Raw genomic sequence first — 20,218 nt, 5'->3', positions numbered from 1 at the left:
AATAAAAGTTAGAGAGAGAGAGAAAGAATAAGCCAACCCCAAATCCAAAGCCATGGAATGGAAGAACAACACAAAATATATGGAGGAGGGTGCCACATGATGCACAGTCACAGTGCCTTTATTTCTGCAGTATAAGAGTGAGAGTGTGGCTGTGTCCTTTCATTTAAAAAAAAAAAAAACTTCATTTTTCTTCGTGTTTTGTATATTTGTGTAGATGGGATGTTCTTCCTCCGCGTCCTGCTTTTCCTCTTCTTCTACTTCACGCTGTTATTATTTTTATGTTTTGTATGAAAACAGAAGCTGAAAGATCGGGTATTTAGGCCTCTTTTTGGGGAAGATATAGCGGTGAATCTTGTGAAGCTTGTGTGCGTTTTCATTTCCTTCTCTCTCTTTTATCTGCTCTTTTGCACCCTCATGAGGATCCGCAAAAGGCATGCGCTTTTATCTTCCTCCCACTTTCCGCCCACTCCTCCGTCAGATCCCCACCGCTCACCAGGGCTGGTGCAACTCACCACCGCAAATCTCCACCACCGACAACGTGGCTCCGATCATGGTGCTCAACCGTCTGATCAACCTGTCGCGCCTATCAACGGCTGGGATGATTCCTCCGGTGAGAGTGGGGCACACAGACAGCACATCAAGCAAGACCCTTCGGTTAGTTAAAACTAATTTATTTATTTTTCCCCTCTTATTATTTATTATTTATTTATTTTTCCGAAATTTCATGATGTGGGCTTTTACAAGTGCACTGGCAAGTGGTTGGTGTCAAATTCGAATTGTTATTTTTCTCTTTAATCCCCTTTTGGAAAAAAGATTTTTTTTTTTTAAAAAAAGAGGAATTTAAAAGGCATAGATATCCTTATGTATGTGAGTGGATCCTATCATCAATCATCAATTGATCCTGCAGGTGGAGGATGATTATGATTATGATGATGGAAGAAGAGAAGACAGTGGTGAAGACTCGGAGGACAAGAAAAGTAATCATTCCAGGTAAGAAACAGAAATTAAAATCTCTATCTTGTAGGTGGAAACATGGAGACCCATATCTTTGATTTTTAACCATCACGAAAAAAAAAAAGAGTGATTTTTAGCATATATGTAGAGCAATATAATTAAATTGCACGTTGGTTTTGTTTTTTTGTCTCAGCAAGTTTGATGTAATTGTAGGAAAGGAAACATCTTTGGTTCTTCCCAAACACTGCCACCAGCACCACCGTTAAACCTTCAAGGTAACAAACAAAACCATGGTGCTATTATAATACCTTTGACTTGGTTGGACTCCGATTCTTCCTAGTATTGTATGCAGATGAGAGATGGTGTGAGGAAGAGAAAGCGATTCCTTTCAAGAAACGAAGAGGGAGCTTTGACAACATGGGAATAAGTGATGGTAAGAAGACGAAAGCGAGGATGAAGACGAAGATGAACAACAAGTGCAGTAATAGCAAGAGTGAAGAGGAGAAGGTGAAAGGGAAGAAGAAGAAGAAGGGGAGGGGCAGTGCAGTAATGGAAGGATCACGGTGCAGTCGTGTGAATGGAAGAGGTTGGAGGTGTTGCCAACAAACTCTTGTTGGTTACTCCCTCTGTGAGCATCACTTGGGCAAAGGAAGACTCAGAAGCATGACAAGTGTTCGAAACCGTTCTACAACAACAAAGGTGGTGGTGCAACAACAACAACAACAACAACAACAACATCCTCATGATCATGGTAATAATAATAATAATCCTTCATCTTCTTCTTCTTCTGATAAGCTCAGCTTGAAGACGATAATGGGTGGTAGTAGTAGCAACAAGAGGAAGATGAAGCAGCTTGGAATGGTGAAAGCTCGATCCATAAACAGCTTACTGGGCCAAACAACTAACACACCCATTGCGCACACTTAGCTTCATTGTTATTTCATGTCGAACCATTATGTTATTACATATACTTGGTGCAACTCAAAAGTTCTTCGTTGCTGATGAATTCATGAATAATTTTGACGTGATTCCCATGAATTAATTGCACCGTTTCGATTGTGGATCGTCTTTACATTCATGCACTCTTTACACTATTTCATCTTTAAAAAATTCATGTATCTATTCTATTATTAAATGAATTATAAAACGTATTTTACGTTAATTTTTACATACATTTGATGCAATAATAAAAATATGTACATGATATTATTTCTACTTGAACATATCATAGAGAACCTTGCATTTGCATTTTGAGAAATAGAAGAGCAGCTTTACTTTGATATAAATGTATGAAACTTAGGAAAAATTGTTAGCTTTATGATTATGGTTTATGAGTGGGCAATTTCTCAGATACCACTACTAGCTAGTCCTGTTTTTGAACATAAAAGTAATGCAACTGTTATAGTCAACACGAAAACAACAAGCCATCATATTGACTCAAAAGTGTACCATATTGTTATTATAAATATACATACTTTTCTTATTTGTTGATGCTGCGTGCATATACTTTATATTATTTTCTTCATGCAAGTACTTCTGGACAAAATTGATAACTCAGAATGTTGGATTTGTCAAAGAAAACAATCGATTCCGTCGATATGTATTGTTATTTATTCATAACATATAAACGATAATTATTGACATGATACAATATATAAGGATCCAATAAAGGTAAAGGTTCAATTCCCTTGCTTAACTTATTATTGAAAAGTATGGGAATGTAGACCCCATTCATAATATAAGTATACTTTTAATTACCTAGTATTATTATCCGTGCTTTAATTATCAATATATCTTGTCAGTGCCAAAAAGTTGAGGATGTGATCTCTTGGCAGGTCAATTCTTGAATAATTGAGATAGACTCCTTGTACTCTGGCAATGCCCGCTAATATCGTAGCAATTTCCTTGTCATTGCAGAGCCTACAAAATTTTCTATCCAAAAAATTTGTGTAAGGTGTATTATTTGAACCTTTTTCTTTTTTAACACTAGATATATACATTTCTTTTATTATTATAGAAAATTGCATGAAACTATATATATACACCATGTGATCTGTTACAGTAGTCTGGAACAAACTAAGGAAGTGTGGGGGAAAAAATCTAGGTATAAATGAGTATTAATCTTCTAGGGCTAAACCAAGCATATGCATATTATTGTCTTGTGCATGCATGGTTTGGAGGACCATATAATATAAGAAGAAGCAGGCATGGAAACTGTTGGTATAAACATACATGACACTTAATTTGATGTGTATCTATATGTATGTAAATATATTATTGTTTTGTTGAAGACTTGAAGTAATATATTTTTTTATACACACCTCTTTATTAACGCGGAGTGTATGATATACATATATTCCTGTTTCATGGTAATAATAAACATATCATATGATATTTCCATGGGCTAAAATTACACCGAAAAGTCAATAATATTATTATTGAAAAATGATAAGATAGTTGGTTTTATTCTATGATAATAAAGTGCGTCCAATAAGTCATAAAGTTGAAACTATATATATTCTTTCATTTTGCTACTAGAACCCTTAGAAGAATTACAACTCAAATGTGGAGTAATAATATATCTTTTAGGAAGAGGCTGGTAAAAAGGCCACAATACTGGGTTACAATGGTGATCCATAATGTGTCTAAAAGTATTTGTCTAATTTATTATAAAAAATTAAAAATTAATATTTAATTTTAAAAATATAAAAATAAATAATTATTAAATTAAATATATAAAATTTATCATAAAAATAAATTAAATAAAAATTAAACACCAAATTATAAACATTATAAAATTTACTTTATTTTTTTTGGTGGTGAAGGCATTAAATGTGACAGAGATTCTTTTGGATGGAGACGGTTGGAGATGGAGACCCCATACCAAGAATTCTCCACACAAAGCCACAGGAATCATATCCTCTGAGAGGCCTCAACCTTTGTAGATTAAGTAAACACAAATCAGTGAATACCAGAAATCAATATATCAATATATTAGTAGCTATATATGCATACAAGTCAATTTTAGTCACCTTAATATTCCAAAGCTAAAATTAAAGTTCATAAAATTCTTGACCCGCATTAATAATAATGTACAAGAGTTATTAGTAAAAAGTTTATAAATGTAATGTTACAATAGCAAGGACTTAAGTAGCCAATAAAAGTAATTTTTGTCATTATTGGAAAGAAAATTGGAAGAGCTGGCGTTGAGAGGCATATTTGAGACGAAGAGGGAATGGGGAGAAAGAGGAAGAAAAGAAATTGGTAGAGATCCAAATTGATAAAAAAACGGGAGAGGAGGGTCATGCATATTGCGTGTAGCTTTATTGATGAATGGAGATTCACATGCAATGAGGAAACAAGTTTGTTATGGAAGGCCACTTGTCAGTTGAGAAATGTGGGGCCCAGGGACCCAATCAAACAGCAAAGCAATGGCCAGATAATGTATTCAATGCCACGTGCCCACACCGCCCCACCAATCACACCATACCAAACCAAACTCATCCATTTTATATGCTGCTTCTTCCTAGTAGTACTAATACCAGAAATGAGTCTAGTTAAATTAAGTTTTAAGTTAGTTTAATTTATTAATAATTGAGTCTATTTGTAAAATTTGAAATCAGATGTATAATTAGAGGTATCTCAATTTCCTCTACCTTAGATACAATAACATAGGGTGTTAAATTTTAATTAATTGAATTTGTAGCAAGTTAATGATGGAAATAAGTAATCATTTGATAATTGATGGAAATAGAGGTAGCCCATGGGCCATGGGAGGGATGGACCCTGTCCCTTAAGCAAAAGAATTAATTGATGGATCCCCATTATGATTTCCATGTTTATTCAAACAGTAGCATCAATCTGTGGTTCCAATAGGGCATATTGATTATTGGAATAACCTATAGGATATAAAACTACTATTCCAATCTCCCTCTACCTATTCTACCTATAGCTGTGCAATTATGTTCTTATCTCTGAATTTGCAATCATCCCTATTCTATTCTCTATATCTTGTATTTGTGATGATGATCATCATCATCAGGTTCATGAGGGAGCGCGCAGAAAGTACAGTATCATTGATTACTATTGTTTATAATCAATATACAACGCAACAAATTCTGAATACTAACAATAATAATAAGAAATTAAGAAAGCATGTGAAGCTAGCCAGGAATGCATATGTAATTGGTAACTAAGTGCAATTATATATAACAGCTAAGAGTGCCATATTAGCACATTTGAATTGTACGTGTCAATAGCAAATAATGTTCATCAAAGAATAGAAGATGGGACCTAATAATATTAATTAGCTAGAGTGTGTAGCTTACTGAACTAGATGGAAAAGGCAGAATATAAATTAATGACTCTTGGATTGTAGTTGAAACTGGATTAGTTAATTTTTAATTAAAAATCACTTATTGCCATTGTTGTAAAATGCATGGTGTCGGATTGTGCTTGACCTCTTAGCTAAGGTAGCCATACTTGACAGTAAAGCCGTACTTATGGTAGCAGCTTCATAGTTCATACACAAGTTCTTCGGTACAACTGTAATAATAAGAGATCTTTTGTTATGTGCCTGTATTTGACTCAAATGGTCAATGTCCAACAAAATTTAACAGTTAAAGTTAAAGATTATATGAGTTAGATTCAGTAACTAAGTTATCTATCTTATATTTGGTGTTTAAATTTATTTAAGATTTAAGACTACTAGAAAGTTTATAGGACTAGCAGTTTTATTAAAATTTAGTCTGCACTTAACTAGTAAAAAAAAGTAAGCAATTTTATACTATTAGATATAATTTCATACCATTAAAAATATTAATAATAACTAATTAATGATTATAAATTATAAAACTTACTAGTTCCCTAACACTCCTCTTAAAAACAGCTAATAGACTATTTAAAATCTAAATTTACTTGAGATTTAAAATTATTTAAAGTGCAAATTTACTTATTAGTCTAAAGTTATATAGTTAAGTTATTTTTTTTAAAAATTAGTTTTAATAAATTAGGAAAGATTTCATACATTTACGTACTCACTCATTCTGAGGCGCGGATGCGCGGAGCCTCTCACAAAGAAAGGGGAGAGCTCCTCCCAAAATTCAAATTTCTTTTATAAATTATATATAAATTTTAATTTAGCTCCTTTAAAATATTTATTTTACTCTCATTTATATTATGAAATTAAATTTTGGCCCTTCTTAAAATTTAGTCTAATTTCGTTCCTGCTCATTCTAACAATTCCTAGTTACATTAACGTACAGAAATATAAATTAAGAGTCCATATAAATATTAAGAGACTCTATTTTTCTTTCGTTCATTTCAATTCTGTTTTTTTTTCATTATTTATATTTTGTAATTTTTATTCAAACACTTATCAATTTTTACACATTTTAATACAAATCTTGAAATTTTTAATTTTTTTTATATTTTTATGCTTATTTTTTTATTTTTTTATTTTTTATAATTATTATTTTTTATATTTTTATTGGGTATTATTTATAAATTCTAACAACTAACTCGTTAAAAAACTTTCATCATATCTGCTCTTGACGTGTTTTTACCTTATATGATGAGTAGCTACAGCCTACAAGGTCATTCTTCAACAACATAAAACAAAGAACTATATTGTCATCACTTAGCTTCAAAGTATTTTGAAACGCGTAAGCTTCTAATCAAGAAATTGAATTACCTCTAATTAAATGTATAATGCACAAGTATTTATGGATTTTTTAACTTTGAAAAAAAAAATATATTTGTCTTATGAGAATAAAGTTTATTATTTAAATATTCAAAAGGCCCAAAAAAAATCTACAAACTCGCACTAATATTAAATTAGTTTAATCATTTATATTATAAATTTATGATGAGTTAAAACTTTTATGTTCGTGATTAGCAAGTTAAAAACCTAACAAATAAGGTGCAAAATAAAATCCTATAACATTTGACACAAATTTATTATTGATGATTATGAATATTTAAAAGAATCTATTCGTGTGTACGATTTCGTCTACTTCCTCTATAAAAATTTTGACACACATTTTAATGTTTTATTGAATGATATAATTTTATTGGTATTAATTTTTATTTTTTATATATTATGTATACACTTTATTCCACTCCTCTTTATGACTTTTTTTTTTTCTGTGATGATTGTTGTACATTACCCTTGTACTATACATAATTCCGTAAGAAATCATACAAAAACAAGAGTATGAAAGATTGGCAACCCAGTAGTTAACATAGGACATGAATTCATAAAAGGATAGTAGTTTTAATTTCTGGAGGAATTAAAAGGAAAAATGTAATTTTGTTAGTGGAATTTGTGCTTGTCTGTTTTGTCCTCAGAAAAACAAAGGAAGAGTAATGTGTTGTAATTAGTGGACAATAGAAAAGGCAAGGGGGTGTGGTGTTGGTGTGGTCGGGTGGGCACTGTCATTTTGCACTTTGTTTGATTCATTCATTCTCCGTTTCAACCTCCACTAGTAGAAGTAGTACTATTCTCTCTTATTAGTTATTACACCCACTACTGTTTTTATCAGATCAATCCAACCGAATTTGGACTATTGTATATGTGAATCCATTTTCACCTGCCCTAAAACTTGCTTCCAATTTCACAAAATAAAGTCTTTTGTCTTGGCCCCTATTTATAGGGGGGTAGGGCACTACACTACTACCTCCTTCAAGTACTATCAGACCAAATAAAAGGGATTAATGTCTCGTACAAAATTAGAATCCCATTAACCTAACCTTATCATCACCGCTAGAATTTAATGTCCTTTGTTTCTGTAGCCAGAGTTTTCAAACTTGCGTTCATTAAATTTGAGTTCACACTAGAATTAAGAGCCGTAATTAAATTCACTATATTGCTACTGATATACAATAAGGGTTTACAGCAGCTATATTAATAATAATAATAATAACCTTGATATATTATGAACATAGTGAAGTGTGCAATTATTTTCATTTTATATGTATGTGCTTCAAAAACCTTACTGTATATATGTATATATATCCACATGGCTGTGCTAATTAATAATTATTAAAGGCAACATGACAGGAACTTCTTCCAACCAGATGAGCCGCTATCTCTTCCCTGCAAAGAGTTTAAACACACACCATTAATTATATGTACATCATGTTTAATTATTAATTAAAGGGTCCTTAAAATATACATACCGAGTGTGAAGGTTTATTATTGGTTTTAGGAGTGGGCAATAATAATCTTTGCTTAGAGTTTTGATTCGTTACCATCATCACTTTATGATTTGCTTCACCGAGTTCTTCAAAAACTGCTGAGTTCAACTTAACACTCTTATCCCCTTCGCTCCTCTCTGCAACAACGCTTAGATTATTCTTATTACTTTTCTGATCATCACCGTCTTTCTTCGCGTTCAAATCTATCGAAAAATATGCCTCGCTGAATTGGCGACTCGGCGTGGATTTATCTCTCAACGGTGTTCTTTCTTCCAAATACGCTCTGAAATCACGACCTCGTGATGGACTTGGACTGCCAATAACTTTTCCTTGTTGGATCTGCGTGGTAACCAAACGCATGATCTCATACACCATGCCGCCGCCGTGGTGGGCGGTGAACTGCGTCATCAAAGCGTTGGCCTGAGTGAAAGAAGGATGCTCAACCGACTGCGGTTCGATGTTCTGAACAGCGCAGGCGATGTGGGAGTCGAACTCGCACATCCTGCATCTGTAGAGCCAACCAATGTTGTAGGTTGATTTGGTGCACAAGTCACAGAAGAAGTCATAGGGAGGCATGAATTCGAGCTCCATTCTGTGAGGGTGCGGCGAGATGGCCACGGACAGCGGCAGCGCCAGGCAGAAGGCGTGGAAGAATACGCTGCTGCATTCGGCGCAGTGGTAGGTGAATCCGGTGACGTGGTGGCCACACGCGGCGCATCTTAGGGTTGCTCTGGTGGCCGGTGCGGATGGTATGACGATGAGGACTAGATCGTGTTTGGAATGGGATGGATGGTTTGTTATGAGTGGCATCTTGAAGCATGCATAGTGGAGTGAGAAGTTGCAGGGTTTGCAATGGTAGTAGGATTCAGCATTCATGAAACTTAGCTTGCACCCAAAGCATGTTACATTGTTATTATTGTTTAATTCTGTGGTGAATTCCAATGGATGTGGATGACTAAAGTGGACAACGCTTGGGTCTTTACGCATTATTGATCCCATTTCTTGCTCACTTAATTCAAATTGTATTGTATGTGTGTTTATATGTTATAATTTTCTTTGGTGGAATGATTCATAGTTCAAATTGGAAGCTAGCTGTTACCCTTTCATTTGTCTCATCTCTTCATCATCATGCATCACATGATGCTCTTTGGATATGTCAAACACAACAACTTGTATATGTTTAGTATCATTATTATAAAATGGAGGTAATATATATACCTAAAATTATTCTTGGTGTTTAATTTGTTGGGGGCACGTGGTTGATACTTGGTATATATTCGGAGATTCTGAAGAAAACATTGGAAGGGAAGGAATTATGAATATTTGCGTGATGAACAAAGCAGGTAGGGTTGTGTTTAGTTTAGTTCTATACAAACAAATTAAATATCCACACATATTTTAGCCGGCAAAATGCGATGCATGCATCTTTTGCTGCTATTCACCAGACGGCAATGGAATTTTGCATTTGACCTGGCCTTCTTTTTTAAACATTAGAAAACAACATATTGCTTACTAATTTCAACATGCTACACAAAAGACTATTAATATGAAGAATAAGATGGTAAACGAAAATTTTATGGATGTTTTGATTGTTTTCTGCATAAATAATCACATATATAATTAATATTCTGAAGAATAATAATAACGGGTTTTTTTATATGACCAGAGAGTAGAGAAATTAAATGGGTGCTTAGCATTGGGTGCAAGTTCTGGTCATAACCGTATTTTTAGGAAAAGACTTAAGTTATAAAATATATATAATGTGAGATATTATATCTAATCCATATTCTATTTAATTGAGTATCTTAAAAGGTTGCCAAAAGAGAAGAACTTTCCCTTCCTTTTGTAGAAAAGTAAATCCTATTCTGCATTGGATAAACAAAGAATAATAAGCATACCACATCAATTCCTTCTTTGATGTCTTTCTTCACGTGAAGTAAACTTGATGCCTAATTAACAGTAACCAAATACTCAAGAATCGAATTTGGAAACTGACCAAAAATAAAAACACTACTCTTATTTATATCCCTTGTCTCCCACAGTTCAAAGAATTCCAAACTTGTGCATTTTGCTATTGAAACTATCAAACAAACATGGATCAAAAGATTGAGCATTTCAGCCATGTCCACCCATTGCTATTGAAAGAGGATCACAAGAATGAAGATGATGGGATGAAACTAGTTTCTTGCTCAGCCTGTGAGGAACAGATTTCAGGTCCTTCCTATTCTTGTAAAGAATGCAACTACATTCTTCACAAATCATGCATAGAACTTCCACTCAAATTGAAGCATCCCTTGCACCCTCAACACCCTCTCACACTCCTTTCAACTCCACCTTATGATGCAGGGTACTTTTGTGATGCATGCAGAGGAACCTTCAACAATGGATTTGTCTACCATTGCTCTCTTTGCACCTATGATCTTGACATATCATGTGCTTCTACATGGCACCCTGATGATGGCCATGTTCATGCCTTCATTTCCTTGAATAGTTTGCAGCCATTTGTTTGTTATGCTTGTGGAGGCGAAGCTGGCGAGGGCTCGGCCTCCTTTTGCACTGCTTGCCAGATTTGGGTTCATTGCAGCTGTGCTGAATTGCCTCATACCATCATAAAACACTTCCATCATCATCCTTTGCAGCTCACCTATTCGCTTAATCGTGTTTACGGATTCAGGGATGACATAACTTGTGGTGTATGTCATGGAACAATGAGTTCAGGATTTGCAGGTTATTATTGTTCAGATTGCAGATTTCCAATGCATTTGAAGTGTCCAGCAAAACAAGAAGAGGATTTTGAGTCTGATACTGAAGAAGAAAAGGATCATGAAGATGAAACGCTTGCTCTTGATAAGGACAAAGAATCCAATGTTGATTTCGGACATAACCATTTGTTAACATTGATAGAGGAACTGAGTTTGGAATTTGCTGATAAACTCTGTGATGGGTGTGTACAAGCCATCGCTGCACCACCATTGTATTCTTGTTCAGAGAATTGTGGTTTCCTTCTTCATAAGAGTTGTGCTGAGTTGCCTAGAACGAAGCAGCACCGGTTTCATCCTCATCCTTTGACTCTTCATTCTAAGGCACCTTCTTATGATGGCATTTATAGGTGTGATAGCTGCAAATCATTGAGCAATGGCTTCGTGTATCGCTGCGACGAGTGTCAGTTCGACCTTGATGTTCGTTGTGGCACCCTTGAGGACAAAGTTAAGCATGAAAGCCACAAGCATCCTCTTTCCGTAGAGAAGACAAACATTGCAAGGGAATGCAAATGTTGTCACTCTCCATCAAAATATGTGCTTGTATGTGATGTTTGTGATGATTTTGCCATTGATTGTGGGTGTGCTAATCTACCCTCTAAGATTTGGAACAAGTGTGACAAACATGTTCTGAGTCTAATCTACAATGGTCAAGGTAAATTGATGGAATGCAATAACTGTGGCATTTGCAGAGAGATAATATCTCCAAAGAAATGGTTGTACTATTGTGAAGAATGTGATTTTGGTGCTCATCCTTCTTGTGTAGTTGACAAGTCTTGTAGTAGTGTCAAATTTGGAGGCACTTTCCAATACGATGCACACTCCCACCCTCTTGCATTGGTTGAAGAAACTGGGAAGCACCCTCCTCCTCCATGTGAAGCTTGTGGTGATGGCTGCAAAGGTTGGACACTTGAATGTGAGCAATGCAAATGCTACTTCCACAGAGAGGGGCAATGTTTCTGGGAGCAGCTTAAGAAGAGTTCACAGTACTTGACACTGTCTAGAACGATGAGGCATAAATTTGCAGCAAATGTGTTGGCTGCCACTCCCAATGTAACTGATAAATGAGAGCCTAATAATTTCAGATGATTTAGCTTTTATTCCTATCCTATAGTATTCTGTGTATAATGATAATGTGTGATTACACTATATACATAAATTCTTTATTTATAATGATAAATACCTTGTTCTTTATTTTTTCATGTACACATTGTTAGAAATGAGTGTTATTAAATGAGTTCCACCAATTACTTTTTCCATTGTTAACCATTACTAAAAATTTTGCAATTTGCATCCATATATTTCTGTTTAGCTTTGGCAGGGAATAAAATACTGCTAAAAATCAACTATCAACTATAAACTATTCCCTAATAAAACCATACTTGCATCCCTTCCCCAATAAACAAAAAATGAACTTTGATGTGTTGTATCCTCAGCAATAAACCATTAGCAAAGTAAAACTTTAAGACAAGAAAACAAGAAGTGTCAAGTATGATCAGTCTGCACGGTGAGGTCCTGCACACCCAAATCATGGTATAGACCATGCACAAATTCGAGGATTGGCCGATCATCAATCCCTTTCTTCACCTGTCACCATCATCCACTAAAACTCAGCATCTATATTTAGTTAGTTATCCTGTCAAGAAAACACATTAGAGAACAACGAATGAATTACCTGAATTGACAATGAACCAACAACATGACCTGGCACCAATTCCCAAAAACGCGCCTGGGAGACTTCCAGAACATCTTCCTGAGCAGTAATCTAACCAAAATAAAGTATTCTTAGAAGCGAAACATTGACTCGTGAGGCAACATGTCGAAAGGAGAAGCTAACACAAGACTGAAGCGAGCAAATTTCAACCAAACACCAAAACACAAACATCCTTATAGCTGATTAGAACAATAACTTTGCGAAGTTTTAAGTACAAACATGTGGGATATGCATATGCCCGAGTCAGATGGGAGCATTGGGCAAAGCACATTTATCGCAAGTAAAGTAATAACCTGTCTCAAGCATTTGCTCAAAGCAGTTTTTGGAATGCTGGGAGATGCCATTTGTAGCAAGACACCGCCAGTTGCCCTAAAGAGTGGAAGAACAATAGTAAACACAGCAGCAGCAACAAGTCCCAAACACAAGACTTCTGCATTCTGAACCCTGTGAAGGAGACAAAAACAAGTAAAATTACAGGATCTCAAGTACTATGATTAGGAAAATCTCAAGCTCGTAATGCTTATTTTCATTCCATCCTCTCAAGATTGTAGTAACATAAAACGAAACAGTACTTACCCAATTGACAATAACCATGATGCCAATATCAGACCTGCACTGAGAAACCATTGAAGTATATAAGCTTGATTTGAATTTATAAAGAGGAAAGGAAAAGCATTAACAATTTTGTGTTGCTATATTTCACATGCAAGAATATCTACCTGCGAATGGAATCTGCAAGAACATGTAGGCAAACTGAATGGTTATTCATATCTTCAGCATTTCTGTAAGCTGGAAGACGGATTCGAGAAGAATCAGATAAAGATTCAAGGTTCAAAAGGAATCCATGCATGAACATCCATACAAAATAATGAAAGGTTACATCAAGAAAATGTTAAACATTCAAGGAAATACTAACCAAGATTAATCCGAGCATAGTTCCGAAAGAACCACACACCGATAAGATTCACAATTAAATTGGTAACCGCAGAAACAATTAAGTAATGCCTGCAAACAAAACATGGTCAGCATAAAATCGTCAGGGAGAAAAAAAATAAAAAAAAGCGTCCCCAGATAGAGAGAAACAGGCAAGCAGTGTGACTTACTTGTGCTCTGATTCATCTTGTATGAATGCATGGAGTGCTTCAACTGCTAGGGAGAATGACATAAACAAAAGAAACAGCTGTCTACACAAGCAGCAGAAAATGAAAATTGAATATGTTAGTGCATACGACAATATTTCCTTTTACCATGCAAAACTATCTAGCATCTTATATTAGTGAGGGTTAATGGTCATCACTTTTGTTACATGAGCATCATTCTGTAAATTAATAATAGCATCAGGCAACCAATTAACTATAATGCAAAGGAAACAACTGCATAAGACAGTGGTAATGGAAATGGGGAATACTTACGGCATTGGTGAATGCAGACAAAACTTCTAGCCTTTTATATCTGAAATGAATGCACCACATTAGTTAAGCTCATAATTAGGTATTTGAAATTTGAAATTATTAACCAAGAAAGTAAATAAGAGTTCAAATAATGTGTAACACACAGACAAAGTTCCAGTTATGAGTGAATCCACCATTAATTAACTGTTGGACAAATACATAATCTTGCATGATGCAAGCACAGACAAGAAGACACATGGGATAAACTTTTAATAGTGCATGAGATGCATTACAGGCACACCTAGACACATGGCCATGAAAAACTTCAAAGTCCAACAGATGTCAGTATAACCACAGCCATCTTCAACAAATCCATCTCTTTGTTGTCCAAAAATAGTTTAAAACTCCAACTCTAACATTGTATGAGAACTAGCTCATGGTATAAAATTAAGAATAACTATGTTCATGAAAAGATAAACACATCACACAAATGTTTCACAATGCACAACTTTGTCATACAAATTCAAACATACCTTACTAATTCTACAAAGTGAATGTTTGATACTACCAAGAGTTTTTCTATTTTTCCTTTTGCTCTTTACCAATGTGAAGAACATACTTCACAGTTTACACACGAAAATACTCACACTCTACATAATGAAGGATGTATTTACCCATAAGTATATTCTCGATCAGGTTTGTTCCTTGATGCAGCCATAACAAATAGAGAAAATGTCAAAAGACCACATCCAAAAGTCAAATGAAACGCATCAGACACCAAACCTGAAAAAAAAAAAAAAAAAAAACAACTTTAACAAAATTAAGCTCTGCATAAAATCATATATCATAAAATCTCACAAAAACTCACATAGAATCTTACCAACACGGCCAGTGAAGAGGCCAAAGAGCAACTCAACAGTAGAGTAGGCCACATTCAAAGAAATCATCAAAAAGAGTCTCTTCATGTACCTATGACCAGACCTAATGTTCCTAAACACACCAAAAACGAAGGAAGGAAAAGACGATCTTTCCGTGGACCCAGTGAGCTTGTCGTAACGGTGCACCGGGTTGGGAATGTCTATGCTGGAATCAGTTCGGGACAAAAAAGGTCTCCCCGAATCGACGGCAATCGGCGTATGAGGCTGCTGCTGCTGTTGGAACGAAGTTTGCCGCGAAAACGCGAACCTTCGATCGCTGCCGGTACCGAACCCGAAATCGCCGTTCATGGAGCTCCGTGGTGAGTCTCGAGCTTCCATCTTCGGGTCCCAGAAACGAAACCGGATAAAGATCCGAACTTCGGAGTTTGGAGGAAAAGATACTGATTCTGAATCAGCTGGGTTGTTTCATCTGGTAACGAACAAAGGTAGAGGCTTTCGATTTTTGGGGGGAGGCGTGTTTGGAAAAACGGGTTTCTTTGTGATTGGGATTAGGGAGAGTTTATTTTTTTTCTTTTTCGTTTTTGCTGGAACTGAACATCATAGATGAATTGAAGCACAAGTCAAAGTAAACTAAAGAAATTTTCTTTTTTCTATTTATGTTTTATTTATTTTTCAGATTTTCGATGAGGTGCGCAAAAGCCCCACACCGGTGGGATCGATTTGCAAGTTTATTCTACTCTTAATATAAAAATTGGCTTGTGTAGCTTTTTTCCTATGCTGTGGTTTCTTAATCTGGCATCTAATTGGCCTTGTCCATCTCCTAAATTTTCCTTTTCTGGTTTTGTTACTTCTGTTTCTAATTTGGTCGAAAACCAAATGATGAATTTGGATTTATATTATCTCACGACGGTCGTCTGAGGTTTCACTTTGATGTATATAATCCAATGGTTCTGATGGTTTTCAATCTTATTAGTTATTATGATGTATGCTTTAAGAAGAGTTCATTTTTGGCCTTTGAAGATGCCAATTGATGTAGGAAGTTTATTTCAGTTTAAGGTCAACTTACCATACCAGCCTCTCATACCTAACTAAGTTACTAGCCTATAGAGAGATTCTCTTTAGAAAAAAGATTAAGCCATAATTATATTATCTGCTTATTGCATCATGCAGGCTAAAGAATGCAGTTTCAAGAATTGGCTTCTTTGTACAGAGAAATTCTTCGAAAAGAATTTGATTTATCTAAATGAACATGTGTGTTTACAATTCCAATAGAGATACAATAGTTGTCAATCTTTGTTCTAAAGTACTAGTTAAGGGTGAGCATGATTGCAACTACACATTTTGAGAACATCCCTTGAGGAAGTTAAGAGTGATCATGGACTGCAACATTTCTTCCTTACGTTGAAACAGCAGCTCATCATAACAATGTTGGGGTTAAGAGAGTAATTTGGGTAAATTCTGTGCTGTCTGACATAACAAAAACAAAAGTATTGGGCCACTGCAAGAGACAAAGAACACTGCAGGCGTACTGAACTAGACAGATTTTTCAACTTGCAATCTTCAGATATCCAGAATGTACTGCAACAAACAAAATGATTGATTAAAGCAAGATTGTCCATGTATCATCACTGAGTCATGATGAAAGATTTGTAAGAATGATGTAATGCTAGTTGGGTGTTTAGGAGTTAATTATTGACAACAATTAAAATACGTAACAAAATGTCTGAAAATGCATATGATGGTATACAGGGTTTACATGAAATGCCATAGGGAATTTACCTTCTCACAAGTGCATATGATGATCCAATGTATAGGCATGAATATCTGAAGGACTCGTACCGGGCCTAATAACAACCATCGGATTGAAATCAAGCAGCATGATCAAGAATTTCAGAAATATTCCATCAAACAGTTTACACAAGCCTTGTACTACCAAACAAGTAAAGAGCAGTAGTTACAAGTATACTAGATCATCTTCAAAAGAAAACTCACTGATTTCACGTGTCTGCAAAAAATATGACGATGCAAAGCGCAAACTCTAGTTCATTTTGTGCAATTTTGCTAATCATGAGACAACCCAATCCAAACAACTAGTTGAGATCCATGTACTTTAAGAAGGCCAACATAACTTTGTTCAAATGAATCATTGCTTTCTAAAATAATATTCTTTTTTCTCTCAAATAAACGATGCATAAGATTCTGAAGGAAACATAGTGTATTTAGGAAGAAAATACCTTTTGTTGATGATGCCATAATGGAATTTAGGTTTTCCAGCCTTAACATCCTCAACATACTGCAGCCACGACCCACAAACAACATGAGATGCACAGTATGAGTGTGCAAAGACCAAAGAATAAAAAATGAAAGTAAAAGCAGGCCAAGTTTAGATATATGTGAATCATACCAAACTTAAGGTAACCACCATTGATGAAAAGGATAGAGAATCGATAGGTATTTCATCAACCGGAAATAGTTGGCATTCTGATGATTCTGGACCCGGTGAAAAGTGGGGTGTCTTCAGTTTTGCTAAGAATATCATATAAGTCTGCCTCAAACATGCCATAATCATTATCAAATTCTTAAACTAGAAAAGTGAATATCCATAAATAAATAAATAAGGAGATAAATCAAAGCTTCTGTCTCACTTGACCGATTAAAGGAATATCCAATTGAGCAAACGGAGAAATGACTTCCACATCAGCATTTGCTTCTTCCCTCGTTTCCCTTATAGCACCTTCCACAGCTGATTCTCCAATTTCCAAATAACCAGCAGGAAGCGTCCTTATTGACACCAAAATATGGAATTGAATTAACATAGCTCCTATGAGATAAGGAAAAAGCTTCATGCTTACAGTGAATGCATTAGCATCTTTAACATACATACATGGTTCTGGGGAAAATCATGTAATATGAATATGATCAGAATCAATGTAAATAGATTGTTCAAAAATTCCATTCCTACCAAAGGCCATGAGATGGTTGAATATTCCTCTTGCAAAGAAGGACCTTGTTATCATGATCGATGAGGCAACCGACTACCTACTTCGCCAGCCAAAAATTATGTCACATTCATAAGCAAGTAATTAGTGTTTTGCTTTTTTTATGAACTCAATGAATGGAATATGTGCCTGTGTGTATTAAATAATTCTTTTCTGGACATAAGTCAGAGAATTCATTAAAGCAATAAGGCATGCTATATGTATATATCTTAACCTCCATCAACACATCACATCACCTCCAAAATAAATCCTAAAGCTTATAGTAAGTGACATAAAAAGGAAGCTGATAAGCTAATTCAGGTAGGTACCATTTTTGGATTCTGATAAGCAATCTTCCCACAAAGTGTACAAATGGCTCTCATTTTTTCTTCTCCATCAGGTATATCATGCTTTGTTGGACCACCACACCACTGACAGAACTTGATGTTTCGAACACCCTAAGTTGTTATGCGACAAAGCTAAATCAATTATGAACTATGTAGATACATGCTCTCGCATAAGATCTTAATACTTGTGACTAGTTGCAACAACATATCTTGTACAAATGCGAATATGGAATATTATAAAATGAAATCAGCTCTGCACCTATCAACCCCTCATCCCAATTCTCTCAAAAGATCCAATCTTTGAAATTTAAATTGACAGAATCTTTAGCATTAGGAAAGGGTAAAAAAAAAAAAAATGAAGCGTGAAAGGGAGTGAATCGAAGCCTGCGAGGTCGGGGCGTGGAAGAATCGATGGAAGGGTATGGGATTGGGGAGAATGAGGAAAAGGGTTTGGAATTGAAAGAAGATGAAATAGAAATGAAGGAAAGGGGTTGTTTGAGGCTCCAACAACGGAGGGTAACACACCCACGTATCTGAATAGCTTTCAGCATTCTTGTGCTTCTCTCAAAGGATCAAAGGTTCTATTTTGGAACCCACACCATTCAATGTTCCTCTTCTCCTGCTACTACTTCATGCTTCATTTCTCATCTGCTACACTCACGCCAATCCCAAATTTCGGATAAATTTTCTAATTATTTAATTTTAATGAAGGGTTAACAATATAACCATATCCCCCAAACCAACGGTTGGTTGAAGGAATAGTTAGTTGCATAAGATTTGAATTCTAACAACTAGTTAAACCGGCGAATAAATTAGTTACTCGACCAACTCAAGTTAGTTCCCAATCAATGAATTTGTTATCGGATCAATCAAGTGGTAAGTGTCGAGAGTTCGAAACCCGCTTTGTGCATGCAGCAACTCATTAGCCAACGGCAGACCCTTAAATAGAGTTCAGATCCACGACGGATTAGTCCTTAACCTGTCGGATTGGGAGATACCGTTTGGATAAACCAAAAATAAAATAAAATAAAAATAAAAATAAAAAAATAAGCCTGAATATTCAGATGTGGTTATCAATTAAACCAAAAAAAAAGTTTTTAGAAGTTTCTCTTTCAACCATAATCCCTCCCTCCTTTTGTAGGATTTGACTTTCTTTAAATTATTTTTTCTTTCTCCCCACAAAAATATTAAGCGAAAGACAGAGGAGAACACATTAAATTGTTAATATAAGAATATTCGCTTTTGCTCCAAGCCACAATTGGATGTCCCCTTCTTAAACGAAGAAAGCATATCGATCAACAAAGGGATGTAACCATTAGGAGATTTTGAGAATAATATGCTGCTTAATGCAGTACAACAAATATAACTTAAATACATCCGAGAAAAAAAAATGTTAATATTATTAATGATACATTTGTAATTGTAAAAATAGTATACACATTATTTCCACTATTATCTAATAAAATTAATCAACAAACTAGAAATACAGTGAAAGGAAGCTCCTTGTGTTAAATTAGCATGGTCAAACATACACCAGCTCTCTTGGAGAAAGGCCTCACTGTTGACCACTCAAGTCCTAGGGATTTAAGCTTCTCTGCCAAACATTTGAAAATACAAGAAATTTATCAAGAGAAAACAAATGTTACATGAGGTGAACAGAGAGAATGGAAAATTCTAGAAAAGGAAATACATACATGAGGAGCATCCTTAATCCAAGGCCAGCTTATCACATAAAGACTGATAAGCTGCACTGCAGAGCTTGAATTTCTCCTCTGCTATACCCTACCAATATACAGAATGTAAAATAGATCATAAAATTTGATAGAAAATCTGGAGTAAGGAAAAGAACAACGAAGGAGTGGGGAATATAATCAGTTGTTAGAGCTTGGCAACACCTTGGAAGAGCCTTGATGACGATCTGGATGCCACTTTAGAGCACAGACGCGATACCTGACGACCAAAATGGTAATATCATAAGTAAAAAAAAAAAAAAAAAACCA

General features: G+C 35.2%; 5 protein-coding genes and 1 non-coding gene across 9 annotated transcripts in view; 3 read left to right on the top strand and 3 right to left on the bottom strand.

Moving 5' to 3' along the window:
• On the top strand, nt 1-2,054 carry LOC107492885 (uncharacterized). The gene is made up of 5 exons (XM_016113944.3): nt 1-137; nt 298-654; nt 908-990; nt 1,168-1,229; nt 1,307-2,054. The coding sequence occupies exons 2-5, from the start codon at nt 415-417 to the stop codon at nt 1,879-1,881; spliced, it is 960 nt and encodes a 319-aa protein (XP_015969430.1). The 5' UTR covers nt 1-137; nt 298-414; the 3' UTR covers nt 1,882-2,054.
• Nucleotides 2,055-10,192: 8,138 nt separating this feature from the next.
• LOC107492886 (uncharacterized) lies at nt 10,193-12,014 on the top strand. Its single transcript, XM_052262812.1, has one exon. The coding sequence runs from the start codon at nt 10,245-10,247 to the stop codon at nt 11,976-11,978; it is 1,734 nt and encodes a 577-aa protein (XP_052118772.1). The 5' UTR covers nt 10,193-10,244; the 3' UTR covers nt 11,979-12,014.
• Nucleotides 12,015-12,133: 119 nt separating this feature from the next.
• LOC107492887 (metal tolerance protein C2) lies at nt 12,134-15,905 on the bottom strand. Its single transcript, XM_016113946.3, has 10 exons — nt 14,896-15,905; nt 14,690-14,798; nt 14,037-14,076; nt 13,728-13,804; nt 13,541-13,629; nt 13,344-13,413; nt 13,201-13,239; nt 12,918-13,068; nt 12,586-12,675; nt 12,134-12,497 (listed from the first exon to the last, which is right to left on the bottom strand). The coding sequence occupies exons 1-10, from the start codon at nt 15,269-15,271 to the stop codon at nt 12,396-12,398; spliced, it is 1,143 nt and encodes a 380-aa protein (XP_015969432.1). The 5' UTR covers nt 15,272-15,905; the 3' UTR covers nt 12,134-12,395.
• Nucleotides 15,763-15,852, top strand: LOC127739976 (small nucleolar RNA Z161/Z228). The gene has a single exon (XR_008000717.1). It is a non-coding gene; the product is annotated as a small nucleolar RNA Z161/Z228 (small nucleolar RNA).
• A 203-nt stretch (nt 15,906-16,108) lies between the features above and the next one.
• On the bottom strand, nt 16,109-18,550 carry LOC107492889 (nudix hydrolase 23, chloroplastic). 2 transcript variants are annotated; one of them, XM_016113949.3, is made up of 7 exons: nt 18,201-18,546; nt 17,856-17,932; nt 17,539-17,674; nt 17,298-17,438; nt 17,128-17,186; nt 16,673-16,737; nt 16,109-16,471 (listed from the first exon to the last, which is right to left on the bottom strand). In XM_016113949.3, exons 1-6 carry the CDS (start codon nt 18,252-18,254, stop codon nt 16,677-16,679), a joined length of 528 nt encoding a protein of 175 aa, XP_015969435.1. In that variant the 5' UTR covers nt 18,255-18,546; the 3' UTR covers nt 16,109-16,471; nt 16,673-16,676. The 2 variants fall into 2 exon arrangements, with proteins under 2 accessions (XP_015969435.1, XP_015969436.1); XM_016113950.3 differs by lacking the exon at nt 16,109-16,471 and having other exon boundaries at nt 16,716-16,822; nt 18,201-18,550.
• Nucleotides 18,551-19,509: 959 nt separating this feature from the next.
• The window catches only part of LOC107492888 (uncharacterized), a 3,158-nt gene continuing 2,449 nt past the window's right edge, over nt 19,510-20,218 (bottom strand). Inside the window, exons 5-7 of one of the 3 annotated variants that reach the window (XM_052262754.1) lie at nt 20,114-20,168; nt 19,909-20,000; nt 19,510-19,812 (exon numbers count right to left, since the gene is read on the bottom strand). In XM_052262754.1, the coding sequence (XP_052118714.1) occupies nt 19,926-20,000; nt 20,114-20,168 (130 nt within the window). In that variant the 3' untranslated portion in view covers nt 19,510-19,812; nt 19,909-19,925. The remainder of the gene's footprint in view (nt 19,813-19,908; nt 20,001-20,113; nt 20,169-20,218) is intronic. The other 2 variants (XM_052262755.1, XM_016113947.3) reach the window with 2 other exon arrangements.

The sequence above is a fragment of the Arachis duranensis genome, chromosome 6, assembly GCF_000817695.3.
Source record: "Arachis duranensis cultivar V14167 chromosome 6, aradu.V14167.gnm2.J7QH, whole genome shotgun sequence".
Taxonomy (NCBI): Eukaryota; Viridiplantae; Streptophyta; class Magnoliopsida; order Fabales; family Fabaceae; genus Arachis; species Arachis duranensis.
The sequence above is the reverse complement of the archived record's forward strand: the minus strand, read 5'-3'. Positions and strand labels throughout refer to the sequence as shown.